General features: G+C 37.3%; 1 protein-coding gene across 4 annotated transcripts in view; it reads left to right on the top strand.

Moving 5' to 3' along the window:
- Positions 1–25889, top strand: part of LOC106094484 (transmembrane and coiled-coil domains protein 2) — a 101589-nt gene that overhangs the window by 57687 nt on the left and 18013 nt on the right. For 2 of the 4 annotated variants that reach the window (XM_059362289.1, XM_013261710.2), the window contains exon 1: positions 25031–25415. The exons of 1 other annotated variant lie outside the window; for it this stretch is intronic. In XM_059362289.1, the coding sequence (XP_059218272.1) occupies positions 25229–25415 (187 nt within the window). In that variant the 5' untranslated portion in view covers positions 25031–25228. Of the gene's footprint in view, positions 1–25030; positions 25416–25889 lie in introns of those variants that run through there. One more of the 4 variants, XM_013261711.2, reaches the window with a different exon arrangement.

The following is a 25889-nucleotide window of genomic DNA, read 5'->3' as shown; positions in this document are numbered from 1 at the left end:
ATGTTGACACTATGAATAAACATATGGCCTATCATTTGGTTGATTTTTTTCAGTTTTTTTTCCTTTTTTCTCTCTTTTTTCATTATAAAGTTATTCAAGCTTTTCATATTTGCGTGTGGGGCACCTATATTTATGGCATCCCACATTATAAACGTCACATGTTCGCACATAGATACAAAGCGGTACTAGTTGAGGCTTATTATAAGTTTATACATAAGTATTGCGGCTTTTTTTTTTTGTTTTTTATTTTTCGTTCTGTGGCAACTTGTTAATAAATAAACGAAAATTGTGAATAATCATAAGGAAATAAATTATTTAATAAACTATTAAAATGAATAAAACAAACGGCAGACCCTTTCAAACATCATAATGTCAATGGTTAATAAATGGGGCCTTCGGGTGATGAGGAGAGATACAATTTATGTGTTTATGTTGGAACGAAAGCTGTGCTGCGGATAACTTAATCAAATAAAGAAAATTATACGGTAATGAATATGATAAACAGATAGAAAGAACGATTATTGCGGATAACTTATTTTTATATAGTAAACTAGCTGGTAGGCTGTGCTTCGTTACGAATCTACCTCGTATACCCTAAAATGGATTTTGGAATACAGAAAATTCTTAAATTTGTTGAAGCTGGTGCCTAGGGGATCAACACTTCAAGGTTAGGTAAGAGTGGCAGTCCTTTACAGACTCACTTAGACAATTTTAGGTTCATTGTGATACCACAGCAGCGACAGACCAAGGCTTCTGGCGGGAATCGAACCCACGACCCCTGCACTGGTAATCCAAGCACGCTACCAACTCGGCTACCGGGCGCCCTTCAACACTTCTAGAAAAGTCCATGGGTTGTTCTCAGTTCCCAGAGATGCCCAGAGGATCAACATTTTCAGATAAGTCCATGGATACAGATTCTCATAATTCTAAAAAATTTGTCATCTATGTACTTTATCGGATCTTACATTTTAAGGGACATACAGGTGTACTACCTGGGTCAAGTTTACCCCAAATTTGTAAGCAAGATTTGCAGTCTCATGCCATAGACCTTTCAATGGAGCTCAATTTTGTCCCGATCGGTCTACATGTCCTTTTGAAGTGGGCAGTCTTCCAGACTCTTGCCCCTAAAATGTATGCCAGATTCGTCTATGTCCCGTTTGGGATATTTGGAAGTGGGGGCGGACCCTAGACTCTTCTAGTCAAATTCGTACCCTTGGGGCCAAAATCTGTACTCTACTCCTAAAAACCTTTCATATGAGTACCATGTTGTCCCGATCGACTTACATATCCTGTTGCTTTTTTTGGGCGGAATGGGCGGCTTTCGAAAAACTTGCCATCTGATTCATAGTCTACTACCAAAGACCTTTCATTTAAGTAACATATTGTGCCGATATATCTACCTATCCTTCCTGTGTTTATGGCGGTAGGCTCGGCCAAATTTGTATATCGGATTTGTACTCTGTTCCAAAATACCTTTCATTTGACATCCATATTGTTCAAATCGATCAACATGTCCGTTTTGGGGAGGGGCGTTTCCCTCGTTATCATGACCACAAACAAAGTCACGTTTTTGGTTTGCAGAAATGTTACAAATTAAAATTAGCTTTAAACGGAATACACATTTCGAAGATCTTGGATTTTTTTTAAAATTTGCATAAGGTGGATCGATCGATCAATCTACCTAACTTTCTCGATGTGTTTTTGGGAGAAGGGCCGGTCGGCCCATATCCTTCTCCCTGTGTTTTTGATGGTAGGCTCGGCCCCAAGACATGTGACACAAATTTGGATATCAGATTCGTAATCTGCTCCAAAATACCTTTCACTTGATATCCATATTGTTCCAATCGATAAACATGTCCGTTTTAGGCGGTTTTTGGGAGGGGCGTACCCCTTGTTTTTAGTGAACTGGAAACAGCGGTTAGTGATGTTTCGCCTGGGACCATAGTTCAGAGGAGGCTGGAAAATGAAAAGAACTAAGAGACGGTGATGAAATAAGCCGAACAAGTACTGCGTAAGAAGGAGATGGACCAGAACGCGACGGTGTAGAACTTGAATGCATTGGTGTGGACTTAGAAACAACAAAAATGATATGGGTAATCACCAGATATGGGGTTCACCTTGAAGTAATGCGAATGCGGTTCAGAGGTAGAATCAATCCCCTGGAGTGACACAGGTTTTTAGCCGGTACTATTGATAACAACAGAGTCTAGGCATAAGGTGAAAGGCGTACTCGTCACATGGGTGAATCATTTTCCCATTCTGTCACGCAAACACATATGAATGGCCTAAGTATGGCCATGACCCCAAACAAAAATCGGCTGTCCTGGTCTTGAAAAAGTTGTCCTGCAACTCAGTGGGGCTTGGTCTTAATAATGAAAGTTACTTCATATTACTCCTCCCATCATTGACTAGTTTGTCGATGATTAGGTAGTAGAGGAGAGAGGAAAAGCTTCTCGAAGTTATACAAATCTAAGTCTAGTAATGTCCGTCCTTCTGTCAAAAGGACTCTGTCTTTTATAGGCATTAAAAAAATCGTTTGACATAAACCGATCATAATTTATGGTCTTTAAAACACCTAGATTTCGTAACTCCGTTTCTATTTGGTAGAAATTTTCTTGAACGAAATAAAATATTAAGTCTAGTGATAACCGTCCGCCTTTTGCATGGACGCAACTTCTATTCGATTCGGTTGAAAAATTCGCTGTTAAGTTATGGCTGACTTCCAACTTCCATGTCAAGTATTGTTTGAAACGTTTTAACATCTGATATAGCTATAATGCTTCCTAATCTAATAGCAAAAAAAAATGCAAATGGACTTTGCACGTTTGTAATTTTATGTGTTATTAGTTGAGTAAGCCTGAAAATATGCTTTAAAATAAGTGCACCTAAGTATTTGCTTTGAAATATTCATGTCATCTGACTGTATGCTATAAAACTGGTCTTTTTGTAATAAAGGGTGTAAGGGACGAGTCCTCTTGGACAAGATAATGGTCCAACTAGAGGGCTTTACCTTAGTTTTTAATAAATTAAATTAAATTTTATTTTATTTTAATTTTATTCCTGGACTAGAATAAGGCAGTACTGCACTGTATTCGTCCTAGGATTTCGCTAGCTGCGGTAGTCTTAAAGTCTTCCCGAGTCTAAGCGAATATTTTGGTTTTATATTGTATGTTATTATATATTTTTGTTAGGCCTTTCGAGTAAAACAAGCGTGTTTTAAGTTTAAACAACTTTATTGTCCAACAGTCTGACAAGAATGATGATTTTTATCGACATGTACATAGCTTTTAAGACTTTCACAGAATCACTCTAACCATCTAGAGTGGAAACAAAATCTATGTTCGAAAGAATTACAAAAACAATTATTCTTAACTATCGAAATCTTGAGCAAAAGAGCGTTCATTAGATTACAATTATCTTGAGTCTTGACAAAAGAGAGTAATTATATGTTATGCAAAACAAGATAGAGTGAGACAGCAATAGTTACCGATTATCTAGAGCGTAACATTATCACATTGTAACATTGTAATTTTATAAGAGATTAACATAACACAAAAGAGTAGGTATCCTAATTGTTTATTTTTAACATTGAGATATTATGCAGTTAAGTTGTTGGTGACCTTAACATGTTTGTAAATGCTGGGCTGTTACAACCTCCCCCTCAGTTGCATCAATCGCCACGATGATGTAACTGAATATTATTAAATATTTTTGGCTAAACGCGCAGACCTCCTCGGTGCTGGTGATGGCTCTTTTCTACAATGGGTTTCTTGTTGGTTACCATGTTGTCCCTGCTGCTGCTGAAGTTTCTTTTCGGTTTGTTGTTGACTATTTTGGTCATGTTGTTGTTTATGTGGCTGACGATGCTGCTCGTGTTGTTGCTGTTTGTGATGATAACGATGCTGCTCGTGTTGTTGTTTATGTTGTACATGGCTTTCTTTGGAAGGGCGACCTCGTTTACGTTTTGGATAAACAGGATCCATATCTTCGCCTTCGTATGGTATTAAAGCAGACGAATGTACTGTTGCTACTGGTAGATTAGGTTCATTAATAGCCGCAATACTATAGCAATTGGAACCTTTCTTTGCAATAATTACATACGGCCCATCTCTTTTGGGAACGAACTTAGAGGTTATGCTATCTTTAGCTTTGCTTAATATATGAGTTTCTGCCAAAACTTTACATCCGACTTGAAAGTCTGGCTGACTTTTACGCTTGAGATCCACTACCCTCTTATTTTTGTCCTGCATTTTAATTTGAGTTTCATTGGCGATCTCCAAAGTATCGGCTAGTTTCAATAAATATGGTGTGATTTGTGGGACAAAGTTTTCAGCCTTTACGATGGCCCTAAAGTCATAATGCACTTCCGTTGGCGTTCGAAGCTCTCTTCCGAAAGTAAGATACGCTGCTGTTTGTCCCGTACTGTCGCACTTTGCAGTATTCATTGCAAATCTTATTGCTGGTAGCATTATACTCCATTTTTTATGGTCTGTACCTACGCATATGGAAAGTTGCGCTTTCAAATCGCGATTTTTCCTTTCCACGGGATTTGATTGCGGATGATAAATTGGGGTACAAGTTTGTTTAATTCCCAAACAAAATGTTAGTTTCTGCATTAATGCCGATATAAATTGAGTGCCATTGTCTGTGTGTATTCTACGAGGGACCCCATATCTCAAAACCACTTCGTTTAACAAAGTTATAGCACAATTTTCTGCAGTGGCATCCTTAAGAGCAAATAACTCCACCCATCTACTGCATATGTCTTCTACGATTAATATCCACTGATAACCCTCTATTGTCCTTGGCAAGGGTCCAAAGAGGTCCACTGCAATTATCTCAAAACGCTTGTTAGTGGATATTGTTTGTAATAATCCGGACGGTTTCATGTTTGAAGGCTTATAACGCTTACATTCTTCGCATGATTTCACATAGTTCCCAATATCGTTTCTTATCCCTGGCCAATAAAATAGTGCTGTTATTCGGCTAGTAGTTTTATCTTTTCCGTAATGGCCAGATATAGCATCCTTATGGTATTTATATAAAATTTCATCACGAAGTGATTTTGGAAGGACCAACTGTCCGTTCTCTGAATCTTGTTCACAACAATATCTATACAGTACACCGTCAAGCATCATATATCCACGATTTGTATGTCTAAGTACATTCTCGTCATCCTTTTCGAATGATGTAATAATTTGCCTTAGATCATCATCTTCAAGCTGCGCTTGACGAAAGTCTTCAAGTCCTTTTCGCGGTAAGTCAATATCTATAGCATTACATTCACAGGATTCGATGCATACTTCGTGAGAACATGGTGGTCTGGATAACGTATCCGCTATGACATTCTGTCTTCCGGGAGTATAGTTAATTGTAAAATTGTAACTTTGTAATAGCAAGGACCATCTAGCTAAACGGCCCGTTGGGGATTTTAAGGAGAATAGCCACTTCAGCGGCTGATGATCTGTCAAGATAGAAACCTCAGATCCTTCTATATAACCGCGAAATTTCTGAACTGCCCACACGACAGCTAAAGCTTCGCGCTCTGTGGTGGAATAGTTTCGCTCCGCTGGTAAGAGAAGGCGGCTGGCATATTCAATTGGGTGTTGTTCGTCCTCTTTCTCCCCCTGAAGTAGAACAGCCCCGATCGCATAATTGCTTGCATCTGTCCTTAAGAAAAACGGCTGATTCTCTTTTACTTGTTGCAAAATTGGTGGTGATGAAAGCAGTCTTTTTAGCTTTTCGAACGATTTATTTTCCTCTTCGGACCATTTCCATACAGCAAGCTTCTTTGTTAAATTCGATAATGGCTTTGATATTTTGGCAAAATCAGGTATGAACCTTCTGAACCAGGAACATGTTTGCAAGAAAGACATAAGCTGTTTAACATTTTTAGGAATTGGTCTATTCAGGATTGCCGATGACTTTTCAGGATCTATTTTTATACCACCTTGTGTTAAAATGTGGCCCAAGTATTTGACTTCCGGCTTAGCGAAAAAACATTTATCCTTGTTAAGGTGAAATCCAATAAATTTGAGCTTTTTAAATACCATGTCCAGGTCTTTGATGTGGGAAGCAAAATTTTGCGAACATATTATAATGTCGTCCAAATAGGCCAGAATTAATATGCTTGGGAGACTAGAACGAAATTTATCGATTATCCTTTGAAAGGTTGCGGGCGCATTTTTAAGGCCGAAAGGCATTCTATTAAAAGCAAAAATGCCGAAAGGAGTAGTAAAAGCCGTTTTCAACTTATCGTCTTCTGACATTCGTATTTGCCAATAACCTGATTTTAAATCGAGGGTTGACATAAAGGGTGTTGTTTTTGCTGCGTGTAAAAGGTCCTCCATACGTGGCAAAGGATATGTATCTGTAACTGTAATTGCGTTTAGTTTTCGGTAATCGACGCAAAATCGAATGGAACCATCCTTTTTCGGTATAAGAACGACGGGAAAAGCCCAAGGTGATTCAACCTCTTCAATTATACCCTTTGTCAACATGGAATTTATTTCCATCTTCAACTTTTCCTTCATAGCCGGTGAAATTCTATATGGCGGATTTGATATGGGTGTATGACCACCCGTGTTGATTTTGTGCGTAATACCATTAATGGGCGAGCTAATATTTTCAAATATATCCTCATGGGATGTCAAGAAAGATAAAAGCTCCCGTTTCTGGGATTCTACCAAATACGAATTTTCGTCCTCACAAATATTAAAATCGAGGGAATTCAGTTCAAATGCCAATGGACTCCAAGACTCTGAATCTTTGCGAGTTTTCTTCAAAGGAGGAAATAAATCAGCTGATTGAGGCATTTCAAACCCGTTTGGCAGTGAGTCTTCAAAAATTTTAAATAAGCCCCCAGGTGAGTAATTTTCGGGCTTTGAGTACAACTCACCCAATGGTGGGTTTTCTTTACAATTCGACTCAAACCATGACATGAAATCTTGCAAATTTGAAGATGATTTTGGTTGTGCATCTTCTATGTGGGCTTGGCTAACTGCGATACCTTTGACATTGACCGTTTTCGTTTTAAATTTGAAAAATTCTTTTGGCTCGTCCTTAAAATACCAGACCCTTTGGGCTAAATCCATTACAATGCCAGCCTGCTCTAGAAAATCAATGCCCAAAAGTGTCCTATTGCACCTGGCATTTGGAAGACAGATAAACCTTATACGTTTTAGACGTTTTCCTATTATTATATCCACAATTGTAGAACAGACAACTTCTTTTCGAGCAGCTCCATCTGCCAAGGTTATTTCTGCGAATACTTTCTGGAATTTGACTTCTTTCTCGACAAGTTTTTGAAACAAGTAGTACCCTGCCACACTGGTTCTCGCTGCCGTGTCCAAATAAGCTTCGCCATTCAAGCCGTTTACATTAATTTCAACAGTGGGCACGTCGTGGCCTACGAGGGTTGTCTGTATGCTATTGAAATCAAGCGTTTTTGGACTTTCTAAGATGTTACGGTTATTACAAGTTGGACAATTGGATCTGTAATATCCCACAGCGCCGCATCCGTAACAGTTAATTTTATTTTCTTCGGGTTTCCCCCTTTTCTCTATTTCAATGCGTTTGTAACACACATCTGCTGTATGGTTTTTCTTTCTGCAGTAAGAGCAGCGTATTTGTGGTTTTTCTGAGGAACTAAACGTTTTGTTACCTTCAGTTTTATTTTCATTTATTGACAGTTCAATATCTCGAGCTTTGTATAGAAGTTCTTGGAAAGTCTTGACGCTTTCGCGAGGAATTTTCTCTCGGATTTGAATACTAATTTGTGAAAAAATCATGTTTATAATAGTGCTCTCTGGAAGTCTTTCTTTTAACTGAGCGAAAAGGCTTCTCTTTCTACACACGAAACTATCAGTCGACTCATAAGGTCTTTGTTTATCCTGAAATATTTCAGAGTAGATCCTCCAATCTGGTTTTGGCGGTGAAAAAGCATCGCGTAATAATGCTATGGCATCTGAAAAGGTTCCGGCTTCAAACTTGACGCCTTGCCACCAAGAGGATGCGTAACCTTCGAGTAGCAATGGAAGGCTAAGAAGAGCCATGGAATCTGACATATTTTCTGCCTCTTTGTACACCAAGATCGTAGCAATAAAATCTTCGACTTTTGCTGTGCTTCGACCACCATTGAAACGAGCGCTGCAAGAGCTAAAAGTAGATCGACTTTCTTGACGGACAGAATTTCCTAATAGATGGGAAAATTGGCTTTCTGAAAGGCTCACAGTAACGGGGACGGAATTTGAATTGGATCTAGATTGATTTGGAACAGGGTTACTTTGCATAGGAGCAGGATTTTGTTTTCTAGTAGATGGTGCATTAGAAGGGGTTTGAGGAGTATTTGGAACGGTCGAAGAAGTGCTTGTGCCTCCAGCAAGTGCTTGCTCTGGAATCGGGCCTACAGCATTTATTGAGTTCATTGTAGTTCTTGGCATACCTCAAGCGATGAAATTCGTTTTATTATTTTATCGTAATTAGAGCCACACGTTCTCTAGCAACTATTTGCTACCATAGGCAAACGTAGTACTAACAACAATTATAGGCAGATCACAGAGGTCCAATTTAACAACAACAACACCTATTGATCACTGATGGAGCAATTTCAAAACAACAACAACACATATGATTTACCGTTGCTTATGAGTCCAATATATGATGACCAATAAATCCACGTGAAGCAAAATTGAAGCCTCGATGGTTTAAATTTTCGATTTGATTTGAAAAGTTATTTTTTCCAAAATTTTCCGTTGGGCGCCAATTGTAAGGGACGAGTCCTCTTGGACAAGATAATGGTCCAACTAGAGGGCTTTACCTTAGTTTTTAATAAATTAAATTAAATTTTATTTTATTTTAATTTTATTCCTGGACTAGAATAAGGCAGTACTGCACTGTATTCGTCCTAGGATTTCGCTAGCTGCGGTAGTCTTAAAGTCTTCCCGAGTCTAAGCGAATATTTTGGTTTTATATTGTATGTTATTATATATTTTTGTTAGGCCTTTCGAGTAAAACAAGCGTGTTTTAAGTTTAAACAACTTTATTGTCCAACAGTCTGACAAGAATGATGATTTTTATCGACATGTACATAGCTTTTAAGACTTTCACAGAATCACTCTAACCATCTAGAGTGGAAACAAAATCTATGTTCGAAAGAATTACAAAAACAATTATTCTTAACTATCGAAATCTTGAGCAAAAGAGCGTTCATTAGATTACAATTATCTTGAGTCTTGACAAAAGAGAGTAATTATATGTTATGCAAAACAAGATAGAGTGAGACAGCAATAGTTACCGATTATCTAGAGCGTAACATTATCACATTGTAACATTGTAATTTTATAAGAGATTAACATAACACAAAAGAGTAGGTATCCTAATTGTTTATTTTTAACATTGAGATATTATGCAGTTAAGTTGTTGGTGACCTTAACATGTTTGTAAATGCTGGGCTGTTACAAGGGTGATTTTTTTGAGGTTAGGATTTTCATGCATTAGTATTTGACAGATCACGTGAGATTTCAGACATGGTGTCAAAGAGAAAGATGCTCAGTATGCTTTGACATTTCATCATGAATAGACTTACTAACGAGCAACGCTTGCAAATCATTGAATTTTATTACCAAAATCAGTGTTCGGTTCGAAATGTGTTCATTCACCGTAACGTTGCGTCCAACAGCATCTTTGAAAAAATACGGTCCAATGATTCCACCAGCGTACAAACCACACCAAACAGTGCATTTTTCGGGATGCATGGGCAGTTCTTGAACGGATTCTGGTTGCTCTTCACTCCAAATGCGGCAATTTTGCTTATTAACGTAGCCATTCAACCAGAAATGAGCCTCATCGCTGAACGGTGAATGAACACATTTCGAACCGAACACTGATTTTGGTAATAAAATTCAATGATTTGCAAGCGTTGCTCGTTAGTAAGTCTATTCATGATGAAATGTCAAAGCATACTGAGCATCTTTCTCTTTGACACCATGTCTGAAATCCCACGTGATCTGTCAAATACTAATGCATGAAAATCCTAACCTCAAAAAAATCACCCTTTATGATAGCTTGTAATACGGGTATGCCTGTATGTATGCCATCAAATTAATACGCCTAAATATATGCTTTAAAATAACTACGTTTAACTATATGCATTAACTAAAGTACCCCTAAATATATGCGGCATATACAAATCATTTCTGATAATTTAAACTGTTCAAATGTACCGTTAAACCTTACTTTACTACAATAAAAAAAGTGTCTTTCTTCTGCATTTTGGTACCTTTTTGTTGCTTCACCTCGCTTCATCATTGCCTTATAACAATTTCACCAAATCTTCCCTTTCAAATATCCACCAACCATTAGAAAAATTAATCGAAATCATTAAAATTTGTTTTAAATTCTATTTTGTAGCAAACATAAACTTATCTATCAGCGTTAAATAATGCTTTGAAGGGATGGGGTAGTCAGGTGTTAATACCATCATTGTACAAACATTCATTTCCATTCATTCATTACATAAATTTCCTATATATATTCCCTATCATGCTTGTGATATGAAGTGTGTTAACGTGCTAAAGCTTCTCCTCGATGAGTTGCTGCGACGTACATTATCGTTTGCTTCGTTATCGTTTTCAATAAGATTAGGCAACGCCAACGTCTACGGTGACGATGATGATGATGACGTGAAAATTGGTATTTATGACAGTTCAGTCATTTTTCCGCCCGATTTAATGTCTTAGGTAAGGAAGGTGATAGGGGTAGGTTGTTATTGAGTGCTATGATATGAAAAAAGTAAAAGCGTGCTAAGTTCGGCTGAGCCGAATCTTATATACCCTCCACAATGGATCGCATTTGTCAAGTTCTTTTAATGACTTTCTCAAATATATATGAGCTATATGACTGACATGGCCGTAGCTGGCATGCCGTACAGGACGTGCCGTATCACCTCCAAAATAAATAAAAGTAATAATTGCGCCCTCAAGAGGATCAGAAAGTCAAATTAAGAGATAGGTTTATATGAGAGCTATATCAGTTTAGGAACCGATTTAGGCCATACTTAGCACAGTCGTTGAAAGTCATACCAAAACTATATGTGCCAATTTTAGCCAAATCGGATACGAATTGGGCTCGCTAGAAGCCCAAGAAGTCAAGATCCAAGACCTGTTTATATGGCAGCTATATCAAAATATGGAACGATTTGGCCCATTTACAATCCCAACCGACCTATACGAATAAGAAGTATTTGTGTAAAATTTTAGCCAAATCGGATAAAATTGCGCAATCTACGATTCAAAAAGTCAAATCAGGAGATTGATTTGAATGACGACTATATCAGCTTATAGACTGATTTGGACCATCTTTTGCACAGTTGTTGGAAGTTATTCCAAAACAATATATGGAAAATTTCAGCCAAATCGGATAAGAATTGCGCCCTCTGGAAGCTCAAGAAGTCTAATCCGGAGATCGGTTTATATGGCAGCTATAGACTGATTTAAACCAAAACGATATGTGCAAAATTACAGCCAAATTGGATAAGAATTGCGCTCGCTAGAAGCTGAAGAAGTCAAAACCCAAGATCGGTTTTTATGGCAGCTATATCAGGATATGGACCTATTTGGCCCATTTACAATCCCAACCGACCTACACTAATAAAAAGTATTGGTGCAAAATTTCAAGCTCTTAGTTTTACTCCTTCATGGCCAGATCGACTTAAAATGTCATGACGATCACGAATATTTCGAGGTGTAGCAAACGGAATGACGAAATTAGTATACCCCTCCTCTACCATAGTAGAGTGTATAAAAAGTATTTTTCATGATATTGGTTTGACATGACAAAATTTTTTTTGTAAAGGAAATATTTTCAATAATTTTATTATATTGATTGAGTAATAAGTTATGAGCGTTTTTTATACCCACTACCATAGGACGAGGGGTGCATTTATCAAGTCATTCCGTTTGTAACATCTCGAAATATGGAACTGAGACCCAACTAAGTATATATATTCTTGAACGTCTTGACATTCTGAGATCGTTTATCTATGTCCCGTCCGTCCGACTGTAGAAATCACTTGGTGGTCGAACGAGTCAAGATATCCACTTGAATTTTTGCACAGATACTTCTTATTGATGGAGGTCGTTGGGGATTGCAAATGGGCCATATCGGTTCTGATTTGGATATAGCTCTCGGATAAACCGATGTCCTTATTTGAGGTCTTGAGCACCTAGAGACCTCAATTTTCATCCGATTTGGCTGAAATTTGGCACAAGGACTTGGGTTCGCATTTCTAACATCAGTGCCTAGTATGATACGAATAGGTTTATAAACTGATATAGCCCCCACACAAACTCATTCCCGGATTGGACTTCTAGTGCCTCTAGAAGCCTTCATTTTCATCAGATTTAGCTGAAATTCGGTACAAGAACTTTGGTTTTGGCTTTCACCATCAGTGATGAGTATGATACGAATTGGTCTATAAACTGATATAGCCCCCAAACAAATCAATTCCCGGATTCGACTTCTTGAGCTCCTAGAAGGCTTAATTTTGAACTGATATGGCTGAAATTTGACTCACAGTCTGTTTTAACATCGAATATCATCGTCGAGTATGATCCGAATCGGTCTATATACTGATAAAGCCACCATATAAATCGATTCCCGGATTTGATTTCTTGAGCCCCTTGAAGACTCAATTTTCATCTCATTTGGCTAAAATTTGTCATAAGGACTTCTGCTACGACTTCCAGCGTCCGTGTCAAGTATGATCCGAATCGGTCTATATACTAATATAGGCTCCTTAAACACGAATTCCCCGATATGACTACCTATGACCATAACAGCTGCAAACAATTCCGGATTTAGGTGTTGTAACAAATACGAACTGAATCCGATTCCCGGATTAGACTGCTTGTGCCTCTAGAAGCCTTAATTTTCATCCGATATGGCTGAAATTTGGCGCACGGACATACGTTCTAACTTAGAACATAATTGTCGAGTATGACCCGAATCGGTCTATATACTGATATTGCTTCCATATAAACCGATTCCCGGATTTGACTTCTTGAGCCCCTAGAAGACTCAATTTTCATCTCACTTGGCTGAAATTTGTCATAAGGGCATCTGCTATGACTTCTAGGGTCCGTGTAAAGTTTGATCCGAATTGGTACATATACTAATATAGGCGACTCTTCCACACACTTTTCCACCATATGACTACTTGAGACCATAACAGCTGCAACCAATTCCCGATTTGGTTGTTGTAAAATAATTCAAATATGAACTGAGTTAGTAAAGGCAAATTTTTAGCGCAATTCATGGTCGTGGGTGGCGAAGAATTGGCCCGATTGAACTTTTATATCGGGTTACATTCATTTAGACATTCCATTTCCGACCCTACAAAGTATATATATTTCTGTTTGTTTCCCTTTCGAGACGAGCTCAATGATCGGCGATTTTTCTTTGAGAATGGAAAAGGAAAACCAGAGATCGCAACACACACCAACCACTTTGAGACGCGTTTCGTAATTTGGTTTAGAATTATCCATTAGTCATATTAGGTGTTAAGGTCGTACGTTGGTATATTGTACTTATACCGAATTTATGGCGGTAAAAGACTCTATGATATAAATACCACATTAACCACGCTCGACAACCCCGTCTATTAGCTGTACTTTTCCCAATGCATGTGTTTCTGTGTAATGGCAGAATTTTTGTCTACACAAATTACACTACTTCTAAGGTATACACATTATTCTGTGCATCTATATATTTCTGATCGTCGAGGGGCGGAACCTCCCCCATGCCACAATTTTCAAATAGTCAGATCTCGTTGATGGGTGCACCGATTTAAGCGAAATTTTGCATGCCACCTTATGGTACCCCAAGAACACGAAATTGGTACAACATTTTGGGGTTAAATAACCTGGGGGACGCCCTATCTCAAAACCCACCCGATCAGACATGTTTGCCGATTGGGACAATATGGGTAGCAAATGAAAGGTGTTTAAGAGTAGAGTACGAACTTGGCATTAAAATGTCACCATAAGCATCAAGGGGTCCCGAACATATTTACCGACCATAGCAATATAAGGCTCGACGGCCACCGTAGCGAAGAGGTTAGCATGTCCGCCTATGATGCTATATGCCTGGGTTCGAATCCTGACAAGATCATCAGAAAAAATTTTTAGCGGTGGTTTTCCCCTCCTTATGTTGGCAACATTTGTGAGGTACTATGCCATGTAAAACTTCTCTCCAAAGTGGTGTCACACTGCAGCATGCCGTTCGAACTCGGCTATAAAAAGGAGGCCCCTTATCATTGAGCTTAAACTTGAATCGGACTGCACTCATTGATATGTGAGAAGTTTGCCCCTGTTCCTTAGTGGAATGTTCATGGGAAAAATTTGCATTTGCAATAAAAGGCTGAAGTTATTTGGGAGTACAGCACCAATATGATATCTAATCTATTTTGGGGCGAAATATCTGAAAGACCGTACCAGCACCCCCAAACAAGACTTATTTCCTGACTGTGCCAGTAAAGGCTATAGGTGAAGTGAGTGAAGTAAGGCGCAGTGGAGCGGGCCCTGTCTAGCTAATATTTATATGTAGCTGCCATAAAGACCGATATGCCGGTTTAGGGTCTTAAGCCATTTATTATCCAATTTCATTGAAATTAGAAGCAGTGAGTTGTTTTAAGCCTCCCGATATCTGTATCAAATATGGTTCAGATCGGGTCATAGTTAGATATATCTGCTATATATAGACCGATCTGCTGAGTTGAGTTCTTAAGCCTATAAAAGCTGCAATTATTATTCGATTTCGCTGACATTTGAAATAGTGGGTTGTTTTAAGTCTCCCGACATTCGACTCAAAAATGGTTTGGACCGGTGTTTATTCAGATATAACTGCCATATACAATAGATCTATCTGTCGATACAGGGTCTTGAGACCATAGAAGCTGCATTTATAACCCAATTTCGCTGAAACTTGAAACAGTAAGTTGTTTTACGTCTTCGGTCTTCACGCCTGAATATGGTCCAGATCGGACAATATTTACATATATCTGTCATATAGACCGATCTGCTGATTTAGTGTCTTAAGCCCGTAAAATTTGCAATTATTATACGATTTTAAATAGTGGGTTGATTAAAGCCTCCAGATATCCGACTGAAATATGGTTCAGATCGGTCTATATTCAGATATAGCTTCCATATAGATCGATCTGCCGGATTAAGGGTATTGAGCCGATAAAAGCTGCATGTATAAGCCGATTTCACTGAGTCTTGAAACAGTGAGTTGTTTAAAGTCTACGGTCTTCCTAACTCAATATGGTCCAGATCGGACTCCATTTAGATATAGCTGTCATATAGACCGATCTGCTGATTAAGGGCCTAAAAGCCGTAACAAGCGCAATTAATATCCGATTTCGCTACAGTTTGAAATAGTGGGTTGATTAAAATCTCCCGATATCCGCTTCAAATATGGTTCAGATCGGAATATATATATATAGATATAGCTGCCATATAGAGCTATCTGCCGACTAAGGGTCTTGAGCCCATAAAAGCTGCATTTATAACCTGATTTCACTGAAATTTTTTTTTATCAACCACCACGCAGGTGATGTTCTCTATATATGCAGTGCATTGCGTTGGAGAGGATAGTTAAGTATAGGAGGGGGAAAGAGGGAGTAGTGTTTATTGACACTTGCTTTGAATTTCTGGATGTCCTAAGTAGAGGAAAAAACGTCCGCCGGAAGTCGATTCCACATACCAACCGTCCTTGCGAAAAAAGAATTTTAGTGCATGGTCCGATCATCTGGCCAATCGATTACAAACCGGTCCACGCTTCTAGAAATCTTGTATTTCTGACAAATAACCTCATGTCAGGAATCAGAAGACTGATTTCCGAAGAACACACGCCGTGGAAGAATCGATAGAACAGTGCCACACAACCACCATTTCGGCGATATTCAAGGGAAACAACAGAGTTGGATACCCTACCATTTGCAATCAACACCAATGCCCGCCTCTGGACACGGTCAAGTAGCTCGAAGGATGATTTTGGAGCTCCGGCCCATATATGCGAGATATATTCCATATTCGGCCTGATGTACGTAGTGTAGATATTAAGAAGACCAACGGGAGAGAAATATTTCTTGCACCACTTAAGAAAGCCCAAGCACTTGAATTTATTGACTTTAAAATTGAATTGGCTCTAAACGGATTTGTTGTCCGATTTCTCTGAATCTGTAACTTGTATAAGATATCTCGGGACCTGAATCAAATATGATGCAGACCAGTCCCCATTTGCACATCACTATGGATTTGGTAGTGGAGTTGTTATAAACGAAGATGTTTCATTTATCCATAATGGTGGGTATCTTGTTATTTTTTTAAATCTACACAACATGTTTGCTTTTTGACAAGTCATTCTGAGTTTGTGTTTGTTTTCCTTTTAGATTCAGATTCTTATATTGGTTAATGTTTTTAAATAACACTAACCAACCGGTTAATGTAGCTTTTGTGATTTTATGCAGACCAGGTATTCTCTTATGCAAAATTTCTTTCTACAAAATTTCCTCATATGAATTTTTAGCTTTAAACTATCCTAAGCGAGATGTGTCGTATAATGTCATTGTTAAAACAAATTTGCCAATAGATGTATTTTTTTTTCTTCAGCAATCATACATTATTCATTTTATCGATATTGCCGCTAGACGAGCAAAAAATTTTAAATTCTCAATGCGTTCGCATCTGAATATGGCGCTGAACATTGATGCCCATCTAATTTATGGAATATTTTTGTTTTGTAGTTTGTTTATATTCGTATGTTTATATTTTGTTTATTTGTTTGACTATTATACAATTATTTGATACGCACATTCGCTATGAAAATTTTTTTTGCCAAACTCATAACAAAGATATTCGCTCATTCATTGAACTTCCTTCCTTATAATGGCTAATAGATTTTTATACCCTTCACCATAGGATAGGGGTATAGTAATTTCCTCATTCTGTTTGTAACTACTCGAAATACTCGTCTGAGACCCCATAAAAATATATAGTCTTGATCGTCGTGACATTTTAAGTCGATCTAGCCATGTCCGTCCGTCTGTCGAAAGCACGCTAACTTTCGAAGGAGTAAAGCTAGCCGCTGGAAATGTTGCACACATACTTCTTATTAGTGTGGGTCGGTTGGGATTGTAAATGGGCCATATCGGTCCATGTTTTGATATATCTGCTTTATAAACCGATCTTGGGTCTCGAGTTCTTGAGCCTCTAGATTGCGCAATTTATATCCGATTGGAATGAAATTTTGCACGTGGTGTTTTGGTATTATTTCCAACAACTGCGCTAAGTATGGTTTAAATCGGTCCATGTTTTGATATAGGTGCGATATAAACCGATCTTGGGTCTTGACTTCTTGAGCCTCTAGAGTGTGCAATTCATATCCGATTGGAAGGAATTTTGCACGACGTGTTTTGTTATGATGTCCAACAACTGTGCCAGGTATGGTTCAAATCGGTCCATAACCTGATATAGCTGTCATATAAACCGATCTTGGGTCTTGATTTCTTGAGCCTCTAGAGGGCGAAATTCTTATCCGATTGGAATGAAATTTTGCACGACGTGTTTTGTTATGATATCCAACAACTGTGCCAAGTATGGCTCAAATCGGTCCATGTTTTGATATAGCTGCTATATAAACCGATCTTGGGTCTTGACTTCTTGAGTCTCTAGAGGGCGCAATTCTTATCCGATTGGAATGAAATTTTGCACGACGTGTTTTGTTATGATATCCAACAACTGTGTCAAGTATGGTTCAAATCGGTTCATAACCTGATATTGCTGCCATATAAACCGATCTGGGATCTTGACTTCTTGAGCATCTAGAGTGCGCAAATCATTTCCGATAGGAATGAAATTTTGCACGAAGTATTTTGTTATGATATCCAAAACTGTGCCATGTATGGTTCAAATCGGTTCATAACCTGATATAGCTGTCATATAAACCGATCTTGGGTCTTGACTTCTTGAGCCTTTATAGTGCGCAATTCATATCCGATTGGAATGAAATTTTGCACTACGTGTTTTGTTATGATATCCAACAACTGTGCCAAGTATGGTTCAAATCGGCCCATAACCTGATATAGCTGTCATATAAACCGAACTTGGGTCTTGACTTCTTGAGCCTCTGGAGGGCGCGATTCTTATCCGATTTGAATGAAATTTTGCACGACGTGTTTTGTTATGATGTCCAACAACTGTGCCAAGTATGGTTCAAATCGGTCGATAACCTCATATAGCTGCCATATAAACCGATCTTGGGTCTTGACTTCTTGAGCCTCTAGAGTGCGCAATTCTTATCCGAGTTGGCTAAAATTTTGCACGACGTGTTTTGTTATGATATCCTACAACTGTGCCAAGTATGGTTCAAATCGGTCCATAACCTCATATAGCTGCCATATAAACCGATCTTGGGTCTTGACTTCTTGAGCCTCTAGAGGGCGCAATTCTTATCCGATTTGAATGACATTTTGTACGACGTGTTTTGTTATGATATCCAACAACTGTGCCAAGTATGGTTCAAATCGGTTCATAACCTGATATAGCTGCCATATAAACCGGTCTGGGATCTTGACTTCTTGAGCATCTAGAGTGCGCAAATCATATCCGATAGGAACGAAATTTTGCACGAAGTATTTTGTTATGATATCCAAAACTGTGCCATGTATGGTTCAAATCGGTTCATAACCTGATATAGCTGCCATATAAACCGATCTGGGATCTTGACTTCTTGAGCATCTAAAGGTCGCAATTATTATCCGATTTGCCTGAAATTTTGTACGACGGATCCTCTCATGACCATCGACATACGTGTTTAATATGGTCTGAATCGGTCTATAGCCCGATAAAGCTCCCATATAAGTCGATCTCTCTAATTTACTTCTTGAGCCCCCAAAGGGCGCCATTTTTATTCGAATTGGCTGACATTTTACACAGGTCTCCAACATATAATTTAACTGTGGTCCAAACCGGACCATATCTTGATATCGCTCTAATAGCAGAGCAAATCTTTTCTTATATCCTTTTTTGCCTAAGAAGAGATGCCGGAAAAAGAACTCGACAAATGCGATCCATGGTGGAGGGTATATAAGATTCGGCCCGGCCGAACTTAGCACGTTTTTAATTTTTTTTTTTTTGCTTACACCCCTAATTTTTTTTTCGCCATTTCATCCATCATCAATTAAGGGCCACAGTTGCTCTTTTAAAAATTTGTAGGCTTTGAGAGTTTTCAGCATCAGCCTATTGAACTTTGGCGGGTGTGAAAAATCCCTAGCATGCGATAAGTGATTCATTTGCCCTCAAAGTCCAATTAGTGTCTTAATTATTGGAGAATGTTTCTCAGATAATTATACTCGTACACCATTACATCTGCGAATGTGTGTGTGTATGTGTGAGAGTACAAAGTTATATGACTGACTGCCGCAAAAAAAGAAAAAAAAACGAAATGTCAATTTTGAAATTTCAAACCGGCTTAGTACATGAACGTAATTGTAAATTAAAGTTTTTATTGTCCATATCGTAATGTCTCTCTATCATGAGAGAGTGCGTGTGTGTGTGAGTGTTTGCCATTTATATGGCAAGTTATTTTTTAAGTGTTTGTTGAAATGGAAATTTTATTAATAAATTCAACGGTGTTCCAAGTTCAGACTTTTTCAAGGCCAACTTCTTAGCTTTTAGATGCAGAATTTCTCAAGTCTATGGCTTTAGCAATGAAGGTGTAAGTCACAAAGTTCTATATATAAATATTTCTTGGCATCACATTGTAGCACTTTGTTAAGAAGTTGTTGATTTTTTTCCATACGTTCATAGCTTATTTATAAATATTTATAACAATGGCCAATAGAATTGTATAGAATTATTGTTTTAAGACTCTTTGTAGATGGTATTTAAAAATAAAACAGTCACAAACTTTAGAAAAGCCTTATAATGGAATTATTTATATTTTAAGAATGGTTGATACATTCATCATTATAAATTATTTTCAATTGTTCTCCATTGAATAGTAACAAGTAAAAGCGTGTAAAGTACATGAGCTACATGAGCGGAGAAATGAGATTATTGTTTCACTGTAAATATTTTCAGGGTCATGACCTGTAAATGTAAATTTGGCCACGACCATTGACCTATTAAAGCCAATAGGGTTAAAAAATGACCAAAAATAGGTATGTCTTAGAAAAATTCAAGTTCGAGTAAGGTATGAGGTATGTTATAACTATCTAGAATGATTTTAATTTTTTTAAATATTTGTTGTTATTGTTTCTCAAATAAAATGTTGTTGCTCTTTTATTTTTTTTTAAACATTTTTATAATAAAATTTTTGAATAAAACAAAAATTAAAAAAAAATGTTTTTCTTCTGTGGCTTTAATTTTTCCATTGATCATCTCGAAGGAAAAATCAGCTAGGAAAGGCAAAAGTTGGTCGGAGACGATTATATAATACCCTACACCTGCCCTACAAATATTAATTCGAGCAATATATGAATATATATGTTTATGAGTGCGAGCTATGTCTTATTCTGAACCGACTTTTATACAGATCGTTTGAAAATTGTTGTTACCACGGCCATATGAGTGCAAATCCGGCGATAAATATGTATGGGTGCTACACATTAATTTTAACCGATTTTGATGAAATCTCGCAGATATGTTAAGATCAGTAGCAAAACAACCCATGTAAAATTTTGTGCAGATCGGTTAAAAATTGTAGCCACTACGGCTATTTAAGTGCAAATCGGGCGATACATATATATGGGAGCTATATATAAATCTAAACCGATTTTGATGAAAGTTTGCAGATATGTTGAGATCAGTAACAAAAAAAAACCCGTGGCATATTTTGTGCAGATCGGTTGAAAATTGCAGCTACTACGGTAATTTAAGTGCAAATCGAGCTATATATAAATCTGAACCAATTTTGATGAAATTTTGCAGATATGTTCAACGTCATCGGATGACAAGCAAGTCTCTGCGCTGCGGTGGCCTCTTAATGGCTAAGATGTAATGTCCTAACAACGATTGGCATAAATATCTTCTCAGACAGCCAGGCCGCCATTAAATCCCTGGAGAACGTATTTCTGAACACAATAACCGCTCTCGACTTTCGCAGATCTCTCAACGAGATGACTGAACAGTTACAAATTCACCTGTTCTGGGTGCCGGCCCACAGAGATATCCCAGGGAATTGTGAAGTGAACGAGCTTGCGAGACTAGGAACTACCCTACACGTTCCAGGGATACTGTGGGTATGCCTCTAGCGACTTGTTAGCCAGGTTTTCAGGATCAGGCCCGAAGGACAACGAATGATAGATGGTCACAAAGAGGGGGCTATGAGCATTCCAAAACTACGTGGCCTAATCTAGACTTGAAGAGGTCTACCGCTTTGCTGCCATTGGCTAGAACAGATGTCTCAGTCATTGTATCCGTCATGACAGGTCACTATCTAATCGGAAAATATGCTAACAGACTGAAGGTTGCCAGTAACGGCTTTTGCAGAAGTTGTGAGGATATCGAAGTACTAGCTGTCAGAAGGAGTTCCACTTTAAGTTCTCATTTCGTTGAGAACCTATCTGATTTAGCGGATGTAAACGTTCGCAACTTATTGAGCTTTTTAAAGCGATCTGGATAGTTCATCCGTAGGAACTACTATAGAAGGCATCCTCCTTCTTCTCTTCCTGTGGTATCACAATAGACGAACGCGTCTAAGTGAGTGACTGGTGGTAGACTGTCACTTAAACCCAACCTTACCTAACCTAGATATAACTGCTATGTATCGATCGATTTTGACTTCTAAATTCTTTGTCAGCGTATTTATCTACCGAACCTACTGAAATTTTGCACAACACTTTTCTCTATGCATGCCACAATGTGTAGCGTTTTTAGTCGAAATTCCGGTTTCTCTCTTTTTGTACAGGTCATCAAATAGACTGGCATGCTGGGATCTAAGCTTATAATGTGGTTTCTTCAGCTCTTATCTAGGAATTCTGCTAGGTTTTTCTTTGTGGCATTTAATGGCAATTTTATTTCTTACTATCAATCCTTATATAAATAGAGATTCTTGTAATAAGGATTTTTTTTTATTTTAAATTGCCATTGTTGTTGTTGTGTATTATCATTATGATTATGTGTGGCGAGGTGAATCAACGCTGGACTTTGAGCAATTTGGAACAATGGACTTTGTGACCATTCCATCTCTCACTCTTGGTGGGATGGCGGCATATAAAAAAAAAAAACAAAAAAAAAATAATGATACAAAGACAGCAAATAAAATATAAACCCTGGCCTCATCACCCTCTGTGATGCTGTATGTAGTGATCTCGACAATGGCCATAGAGCAATAGATCAACATACATAATAATCTCATGTTAAGTAGTGGCTAGGATTGAATTGATGTTGTGCGGCGTTTTTTTTTATTGCACAGTGGTATCTAAAAATTCTTTATAACTGCTGCATAGATGGGTGCCAGTGACAAATTTGTCAAACTTTTATTTTGTTGAGAAAAACTTGTCAACATTTTATTTATATAGGAAATATAGTCAAAGTTTTAATTGCATAGAAAATTTTCTAAAGGAAAAATTATATTTTTTAAACAAATTTTGTCAAAATTTCATTAATTTTTTGGATTTTTTTTTTTGATTCATTTATTTTTATACCCACCATCAAAGGATGGGGTTATATTCATTTTGTCATTCCGTTTGAAACACATCGAAATTTCAATTTTTGAACCTTTAAGGTATATATACTCTTGATGGGCGTAAAAAACCAAGACGGTCTGGCCATGTCCGTCCGCCTGTCCGTCTGTCTGTTGAAATCTCGCTACAGTCTTTAAAAATAGAGATATTGAGCTGAAACCTTGCACATATTCTTTTTTATCCATAAACAGGTTTAGTTCGAAGATGAGCTATATCAGACTATATCTTGATATAGCCCCCATATAGACCGATCCGCCGATTTAGGGTCTTAGGCCCATAAAATCCACATTTATTATCCGGTTTTGCTGAAATTTGGGGCAGGGAGTTGTGTTAGGCCCTTCGATCTCCTTCTTCAATTTGACCTAGATCAATCAAGATTTGCATATGGCTGCCATATAGACCGATCTCTCGATTTAAGGTTTTTGGGCCAATAAAAGGCGCATTTTTTTGTCCGATGTCGCCGAAATTTGGGACAGTGAGTTAAGTTAAGCCCCTCGACATATTTCTGCAATTGGACCTAGATCAATCAAGATTTGCATATAGCTGCCATATAGACCAATCTCTCGATTTAAGGTTTTGGGTCCATAAAAGACGATCAGATTCGTATTCTACACTCAAGTACCATTTATTTAAGCCCCATATTGTCATGACCAGTAAATAAGTCCTGTTTGGGGGGTGTTTTGGGGAAGTGGACCCCCAGCAACTTGGTCCAAAATTTACATATTAGATTCGTATTCTACTCGCAAATACCTTTAATTTGACCCCATATTGCCATGGTATGCAAATATGTCCAATTTAGGGGTGTTTTGTGGGTTGGGGTGGTCCCCCAAATACTTGGTCCGAGAATGGGACATCAGATACGTTTTCAAACCTTTCATTTGAGTCCCATATTGTCCTGATTGGTCTATATATATATATATATATATATATATATATATGTATATATATATATATTTGTTATGTTTTGGGGGTAGCGTGGCCCCCCTAGGTACCCCATCCGAAACTTGGATACCAAATTTTTGGACAAAAAATTTCGCTTAAAGAGCGCCAGCAATCTCCGAGATCTGGCGTTACTTAAAATTAGGGTAAGGGGGATGGTTTGTCAAAATTTTATTTTTATAAAAAATTTTGTCAAAATTTTATTGTTAGAGAAAATTTTGTCCAAATTTTATTTTTAGAGAAAATTTTGTGAAAATTTTATTTTTATAGAAAATTTTGTCAAATTTTTATTTTTATAGGAAATTTTGTAAAAATTTTATTTATATAGAACATTTTGTCAAAATGTTATTAAAATTTTAATTTTAATTTTTTTGTCTGTTAGGGTGAGAACATTAAATTTTACAATTTTTGTTTGTTTCTCTTTCGAGACGAGCTCAATGATCGGAGATGCAAATAGAAAAGGAAAACCAAAGATAGCAACACAGACCAACCACTATGGGACGCGTTTCGTCCCATGCACGGCCCTTGAAGCCATCACACCTAATATGGTTGAAAAGTCTTCTAACCAAAGACCGAAACGCGTCCCATATTGGTTGGTGTGTGTTGCTATCTTTGGCTTTCCTTTTCCAGTTACATCATTGATCAATGAGCTCGTCTCGAAAGAGAAACAACAAAAAAAATAAAAAAAATGTTTTAAAGAAAGTTTTGTCACAATTTTATTTTTATAGGAAATTTTGTCAAAAATATTATTTTTATAAAAATTTCGTATAAATTTAAATTTATAAAAATTTTGTGTAAATTTTAATTTATAAAATATAAATATATATATTTTGCGTAAATTTAAATTTATAAAAAATTTTGTCAAATATTTTCACTGTACTTTTGCGGTGTAGCAATAATGTTTTGTTGTATTTTTAAATTACAATGGATGTTTTTTTTCCGGCTCACACATACAATTTATGCTGATTAAATTTATTTATATTTCAATTAAAACGTTTTGTATATATTTATATGCACAACAACAACTGCACGCCATCCTGACCACCCAGAGTTCTCAAACTACATGCCTGCCACACAGCTAACTTAAAACTATTATTCATATTCAAATTTCAATTTAAATCTACGAACAATAATTCAATTTTTCTATTCTTCTTCATTTTGAAATCTCTCAGTGTTTGGTGGGTAATCTTTTGAATCAGCATCATTGTCTATATGAATATGCGATACGGGGAAGAGGCTGGGGTGTATAGCATTGTCATAATCTTGAGGCAATTTGTCCATAAGCTTTAGTAAAATTTTCCACATGTTGATAGGCATTTTATTTACATTTTTCTTCTTCTTTTTCATTTATTTTCAGAACATAGAGTGGTGATTGCTGGTTGACAAACCCAACCAAATGTGTTTGCTGTGGAAGTAAAAAGCGACTGCATTTAAGAAACTAATCCATAGCTGGACTGGACTGGACTGGCTGTCATGTCCCATTTTGTCTTTCATTTTTTCTATTGCCCACAGAGACTTTGAAAAGACCAACAACAAATAATGGATGGTGGCTCACATCTTGGTGGCGGTAGTCAGTTATCCAAAGATCAATTGTTGCCATTGCAACCATTGCCCTTGCAACAGCAGCAGCAGCAACCACAATTATTTTCTCAATCGAGAACCGGAAGTGTGTTGCTCTTGCGCACAGCAAGCAGATCTCCATCCGCCTCACGCAGCACGGAACAAAGTAAGTAAGACCCTGCCTACGAGTAGTTAGAAGAGTTTGTAGCAGTAGGCTCAATTAATTGGGCCCCTGCTGCCATTATATCCATTAATCCCACTTCTTTATGAATAGTTGGAATTTGTAGCTGTAGTTAGTTTCAATTTCAATTTGGATTCTTCGTTTTTTTTTATTTTTCGATAATTGGTAGTTTTTTTTGTAAATTATACTTCCTGTCCACTTTCTCTATCTCTCTCAAATCCCATCATGCACATCCATCAATCACTCATTCATTCCTTGTAATTCATTTTGTAAATTACTCATTTGTTAATTTTTTTGTTACTTAATTATAGGAAATATTACTTTCCAGAAAAAATTTTATGTCAACATGGTAGTTTGGGTGGAACAAGAAGGGAAATAAAACACTTAAACAAAAAATTTAAAAATTTTTTCTTTAAGAATAAAATTTTGAAAAAATTTTCCTTAAACAAAAATTTTCCG

Source organism: Stomoxys calcitrans, chromosome 2 (assembly GCF_963082655.1).
Source record: "Stomoxys calcitrans chromosome 2, idStoCalc2.1, whole genome shotgun sequence".
Taxonomy (NCBI): domain Eukaryota; kingdom Metazoa; phylum Arthropoda; class Insecta; order Diptera; family Muscidae; genus Stomoxys; species Stomoxys calcitrans.
The sequence above is the reverse complement of the archived record's forward strand: the minus strand, read 5'-3'. Positions and strand labels throughout refer to the sequence as shown.